Source organism: Dipodomys merriami, unplaced genomic scaffold (assembly GCF_024711535.1).
Source record: "Dipodomys merriami isolate MVZ:Mamm:240054 unplaced genomic scaffold, mDipMer1.0.p SCAF_654, whole genome shotgun sequence".
NCBI lineage: Eukaryota > Metazoa > Chordata > Mammalia > Rodentia > Heteromyidae > Dipodomys > Dipodomys merriami.
The window spans coordinates 156432-162500 of NW_027206240.1; the positions used below are offsets into that span (position 1 = coordinate 156432).

The following is a 6069-nucleotide window of genomic DNA, read 5'->3' on the forward strand; positions in this document are numbered from 1 at the left end:
CAGCACTGGAGCGGCCGGCGCCGTGCTAGAAAGCCCAAGCCGGTGGGAAGGGGGCGTGGCCACACGTGCCCTCGGGCAGGGGGTGTGGCTACCTGTGTCCCCGCCCCCTCCCAGGCTGGGAGTGGTGACCGGCGCCCGCGGGCAGGGGGCGTGGCTAGCCGTGTCCCCGCCCCTCTCCCTGCCGCGCCAGCGCTGCCCGGAGTCCCGCGGGCCGCTGGGTCCCCAGTCCCGGGCTGGGCACGGGGGGCGGTGGGCGGCTGGCATCGCCGAGGCTGGCGACAACCCGTGGGGGCCCCCCGGGGCCGGGGGTGCTGCTGGCAGCCGGGCAGCGCGCACCTTGGCGGATACCTTGGCGCACAGGTAAGGCGCGCTGGGCCGGCGGGGAACTGGGGGGGGGGGTGTCTAGGAAGTGGGGTGCACGCAGGGCGCAGGGCGGGAGGGAAGTCGGGGTCCCCCGCTGGACCAGGACCCTCAGGGAGGGAGGAGGGCGGAGCAGCTGCCAGCCCCGGAGGGAGGGACGCGGGGAGGGGACGGGAGACGTCGTGAATCGGACAGACGGACAGACGGCGGCGGGGGGGGGGGGGAAGGGGGGAGGGCCGGGGAGGGGCGCCCGACCCACCCCACCCGGCCTTCCTGAGCCCCCCTTTCCCCGGGTGGGTGGGGGCGTCGCTCCTCTCCAGGCTCTGACTCCCCAGGGTTTGGGGGGTTCCCTGCCTGCCCCCCCAGAAAGCCGAGGATGTCCAGACTTCCTGCAGACACCCCCCCCCACTGCCTGGCTGGTCCCTAATGGGTCCTCCTAGGAGAGTGGGTGATCGGCTGGACGGTCTCGAAAGCCGGCCCTGCCCCACCCACCACGGTCTCCCCGCAGCCTCTCCCAGGCTATGCGTAGAAAAGGGGGGCCCTGGGGGTACCCAGAGCACCAGAGACCCCCCCCAGACCCTCTGCCAGACCTTTTTTGTTACTATCGTTCGTTTGTTTCCCTGATGCCCTTACTGGGGCTTGAACCCCGGGCCCGGGCGCTGTCCCTGAGCCCTTTCACTCCAGGCTGGCGCTCTACCTCTTGAGCCACAGCTCCAGTCCTGCTTTTTACATTTCATTTTGCGGGGTTCCTTGGAGATAAGAGGCTCAGCGGACTTCCCTGCCCGGGCTGGCTTTGAACCCGTCTGTGATTCCTCAGATCTCAGCCTCCCGAGAAGCGGGGGTGACAGCCGTGATCGCGGCCTTCCCCGGGGCCCCCCGTTCCTTCCTCCTCTCTCTCGCAGCCTCTCTCCCCTGGACGTGGGCGCTATGAGCCTGTGGAGGTGACCGGGAGGAAGGCGATGCAGACCTGGGCTTCTCCCGAGGAGGGGCCTCTCCGGGGCCTGGTGGCTTCCCGAATCGAGGCTTACGGGGGTCGACACGGCGCCTCTGCCCCGCGTCCTCCCCGAGGCGGAGGCTCGGAGCCGGTGAGTCCCGGCCGGTGCCCGGGCCGTGACCCGGGCGGGGCAGCGGGGAGGACTCCCGGCTTTGAAGTCTCCGTCTCCTCCGAGGTTCAAAGACTCGCTCTATTCTTATCCCTCTGCGGGGGAGAAGAGGGCGAGACCTGGGCCAGGCGTTCCCCACCCGCGCCGGGGAGGGAGGGAGACCCGCGGAGGCGCAGATGGACGGATCGCAGGGGCATCAGCTGTGGGACAGGAGCCTTCTAGCCTCCACCTGGCCTTTGCCTCCGCTCTGAGTCAGGGCTGAGGCAGTGCAGGAAGAGGGCAACGGGGGACCGGCCTAGGCCCCGCCCCGGGACACGCCCTCCCGGGGCCTGAGAGGGCAGGGGGCGTGGCTCCCGCTGTCACTCAGGCCGCCACGCCCCCTCGTTCTGTCTCCGCCCCGGGACCCTGATCAGGGCAGGGGGCGTGGCTCCCGCTGTCACTCAGCCCCGGGCCGCCCCGCCCCCTCGTTCTGTCTCCGCCCCGGGACACGCCCTCCCGGGGCCTGAGAGGGCAGGGGGCGTGGCTCCCGCTGTCACTCAGGCCGCCACGCCCCCTCGTTCTGTCTCCGCCCCGGGACACGCCCTCCCGGGGCCTGAGAGGGCAGGGGGCGTGGCTCCCGCTGTCACTCAGGCCGCCACGCCCCCTCGTTCTGTCTCCGCCCCGGGACACGCCCTCCAGGGGCCTGAGAGGGCAGGGGGCGTGGCTCCCGCTGTCACTCAGGCCACCACGCCCCCTCATTCTGTCTCCGCCCCGGGACCCTGATCAGGGCAGGGGGCGTGGCTCCCGCTGTCACTCAGCCCCGGCCGCCCCGCCCCCTCGTTCTGTCTCCGCCCCGGGACACGCCCTCCCAGGGCCTGAGAGGGCAGGGGGCGTGGCTCCCGCTGTCACTCAGCCCCGGCCGCCCCGCCCATCGCCCCTGGCCGCCCCGCAGAGGGAAGGGAAGGAAGGGCAGCCAGGAAGCGCCGCGCGGGTAAAGCAGAGGAATGTGACCGGGCCTGCCCTGGGAGGAGCCTCGCGGGGGACTTGACAACCTCTCGCACACTCACGCACACTCACGCACACGCCCCCAGGCGTGTGCATGGACGAACGTGTGTGCGCCCCTCCCGGCTGCCTGGACACCGAGGAGGCCGGAGGGGGGTCGGGGAGGCCAGGGGGGGAGATCGGAGGGGAGAGATCGGAGGGGGGAGGCCGGGGGGGAGGCCGGGGGGGGAGATCGGAGGGGGGAGGTCGGAGGGGGGAGGTCGGAGGGGGGAGGCCGGGGGGGAGGCCGGGGGGGGAGATCGGAGGGGGGAGATCGGAGGGGGGAGATCGGAGGGGGGAGGCCGGGGGGGAGGCCGGGGGGGAGATCGGAGGGGGGAGGCCGGGGGGGGAGATCGGAGGGGGGAGGCCGGGGGGGAGGCCGGGGGGGGGAGATCGGAGGGGGGAGGTCGGAGGGGGGAGGTCGGAGGGGGGAGGCCGGGGGGGAGGCGGGGGGGGAGATCGGAGGGGGGAGGCCGGGGGGGGGAGATCGGAGGGGGGAGGCCGGAGGGACGAGGCTGACCATGGACAGCCGAGAGCTCGCGAGCGGGCGGGCGTCTGCGGGCCTGTCTGCCCGTCTGCCTGTCTGCCTGTCCGTCCGCCCTGGGCCGCGGCTCAGCCCGGCCTCCCCCGCTCCGGGTAACGCCGGCCCAGGCCCAGCTGGTTGGAGAACGCTGGAGGCCCCCCGGGCTCCCGCTGTCATCGCAGCTCCTGGGGAGGCTGAGATCCGAGGATCGGGGTTCGAGGCCAGCCCGGGCAGGAAAGGCCCCGAGACTCTGATCTCCCGGGAAAGGCCGGCGTGGGGCTGTGGCTCCGGGGCGGAGGCCGGCCTCGGGTGCAACCCCTCCCCGCTCTCCCCGCAGGACCTCAGTGGCCGCAGTCAGTACCATGGCGCCTTCGCCAAGGCCCAGGCGATGTTTCGAGAACCCGAGCCTGAGAGGAGGCACGGAGGCTACCTGAAGGCTGGCCCACCTCACAGCCCCAAGCTCAAGGTGGGGCCCTCCGCTCCCGCCCCTGTGCTTCCCAGAGAACTCAGACACAGCCCAGTCCCCGCAGCCACGCAGGAGGCTGAGAGCTGAGGATCGCAGTTCAAGGCCAGCCCGGGCAGGAAAGGCCCTGAGACTCTGATCTCCAGTGAACCAGCAGAAAACTGGAAGTGGAGCTGTGGCTCAAGTGGTAGAGCGCCAGCCCTGAGCAGGAGAGCTGAGGGACAGCGCCTAGGCCCAGAGTTCAAGCCCCATGACTGACCAAAAAGAAAAATTGCCTGAGACTATGCAAGGCCTTAGCTTTTTGGGTATGTGTGTGTGTGCGTGCACGCGTGTGTTCTGTCAGTCTGAGCTTGAACTCAGGGCCTGGGCGCTGTCCCTCAGCTTTTCCACTCAAGGCTGGTGCTCTGCCCCTCGAGCCACAGCGCCACCTCTGGCTTTTTAGTGGTTCATCAGAGATCAGAGACTCACGGACTTTCCTGCCCGGGCTGGCTTTGAACCGTGATCCTCAGATCTCAGCCTCCTGGGTAGCTGGGGTGACAGGCGTGAGCCACCCATGCCGGGCTTATATTCCTGCTCTCACGGTTGCTCACCACCTGCCAGCCCAGACCAGTGCGTGCACGCATGCTCACACACACGCGCACACACACACATGCACATAGCCTATGCAAGCCCGCTCATGCGGTCTCCTCGCTCGGGAAGGAAATCATGAAGGCCCAGGAGCTGGAAGCAAAGCTGCACACCTTCAGCATGTTCGGGATGCCCCGCCTGCCCCCCGAGGACCGGCGGCTCTGGGAGATCGGAGAGGGTGGGGACAGCGGCCTGGCCATCGAGAAGTCCTGGAGGGAGCTGGTGCCCGGACACGAGGTGAGCCGGGGCAGGCGTGTCCCTGTGGTGTGACAGCGCGTGCGCACACGCACACATGCATGCCCGCGCGCATGCGCACGCTCCCCCTGCTCCTGCCCCAAGGACAGGCGTGCAAAGCACTCTGGGAAAACTTTGATCTGGTTGGGGGGCCTCTGATCTGTCACTGACCCGGCTCCAGGGGCCTCGTGGGTAAAAGAGGGACGAGGTCACTGCCTTGAGCCTTTTCTAAGCCGGGCTCAGTGGCTCCCGCCTGTCATCCCAGCTACTCAGGAGGCTGAGAGCTGAGGATCCCAGTTCCAGGCCAGCCCGAGCAGGAAAGGCCGTGAGACTCTGATCTCTCATGAACCACCAAAAAGTAGGGAATAGAGCTGTGGCTCAAGTGGTAGAGCGCCAGCACTTGGAAAAATGAAAGGACAGGACCTGGGTTCAAGCCCCAGTAGGATCATACAAAGGAAGGAGGGAAGGAAGGAAGGAAGGATGGAAGGAAGGAAGGAGGGAAGGAAGGAAGGAAGGGAGGGAGGAAGGAAAGAAGGAAGGAAAGAGGGAGGGAGGGAAGGAAGGAAGGAGGGAAGGAAGGAAGGAAGGATGGAAGGAAGGGAGGGAGGAAGGAAGGAAAGAGGGAGGGAAGGAAGGAAGGAAGGAGGGAAGGAAGGAAGGAAGGGAGGGAGGAAGGAAGGAAAGAGGGAGGGAAGGAAGGAAGGAAGGAAGGAAGGAAGGAGGGAAGGAAAGGGAAGGGAAGGAAGCAGTGTCTGTCTTAAGCTGGGCATGGTGGCTCACACCTGTAATCCCAGCTCCTCAGGAGGCTGAGATCTGAGGATTGAGGATCCCCAAAACCCTTGAGCTGTCTACCTCCAATGAACCCCCAAAAGGCCAGAAGGAAAGGCGTGGCTGGAATGGTACAGCCCCAGCCTTGAGCACAAACAAAATGCCAGCCAGTTCAGAGTTGGAGGCCCTGAGTTCGAGCCTCGAGCCCTGGCCCCCCAGTGAGCGCGCCTGTCCCCTCAGGAGATGAGCCAGGAGCGGTGCCACCAGCAGGAGGCGCTGTGGGAGCTGCTGACCACCGAGGTGATCTACGTGAGGAAGCTCAAGATCATGACCGACGTGAGCGCCCTGGCCCCGCCCCCTTCCCCTGATGCCTTAGTCTCTCAGACCAGAGAGGGCAGGGTGGCTAGGGGAGGGAGGCCCAGCATTCCAAGCCATTCTCAAGATGGGAGGGGGGGGGGATGAGGAGGGGGGGATGGAGGGTAAACCCCACAGGGCTAGTCTGGGGGTTCAAGATGATGGGGAGGGGGTGCTCAACCCCTTTCTCCCTCCCTCCCTGCCTGTAGCTCCTGGCTGCCGGTTTGTTGAATTTGCAGCGAGTGGGATTGTTGATGGAGGTGAGTGGAGATTTAGAAAAGGGGGGGCCTCCCTCAGGAAGCCCCCTTCCCTCCCTACACCCCCATTTCTCCAAACACGCCCCTCCACAACCCCCCTAACTTCCTGGGGCTCACTGAGGTTGCCAGAGAGAGCCTCTCCCCCCCCCAACACCAGTCACATTCTGTGGGGGCTCCCGCATCCTCCCCGGGGGGGGGGCCCTGAATTAAGGGTCCCCTCCCCCCAGCCTGGCCCTGCAACTCTACTGGGACCTCCTTCTGCCAGGTGTCAGCGGAGACCCTGTTTGGCAACGTCCCCAGTCTGATTCGAGCCCACCGGAGCTTTTGGGAAGAGGTTCTAGAACCTTCTCTGGAGGAGAC

At 67.5% G+C, this 6069-nt stretch overlaps 1 protein-coding gene across 1 annotated transcript in view; it reads left to right on the plus strand.

The window, feature by feature from the left end:
• The first annotated feature begins 224 nt into the window (after positions 1-224).
• The window catches only part of Plekhg6 (pleckstrin homology and RhoGEF domain containing G6), a 13424-nt gene continuing 7579 nt past the window's right edge, over positions 225-6069 (plus strand). Inside the window, exons 1-7 of the mRNA XM_070005062.1 lie at positions 225-360; positions 1263-1445; positions 3344-3472; positions 4169-4333; positions 5339-5434; positions 5662-5712; positions 5975-6069. The exon at positions 5975-6069 is cut by the window's right edge and continues 55 nt beyond it. Of these exons, the coding sequence (XP_069861163.1) occupies positions 1320-1445; positions 3344-3472; positions 4169-4333; positions 5339-5434; positions 5662-5712; positions 5975-6069 (662 nt within the window). The 5' untranslated portion in view covers positions 225-360; positions 1263-1319. The remainder of the gene's footprint in view (positions 361-1262; positions 1446-3343; positions 3473-4168; positions 4334-5338; positions 5435-5661; positions 5713-5974) is intronic.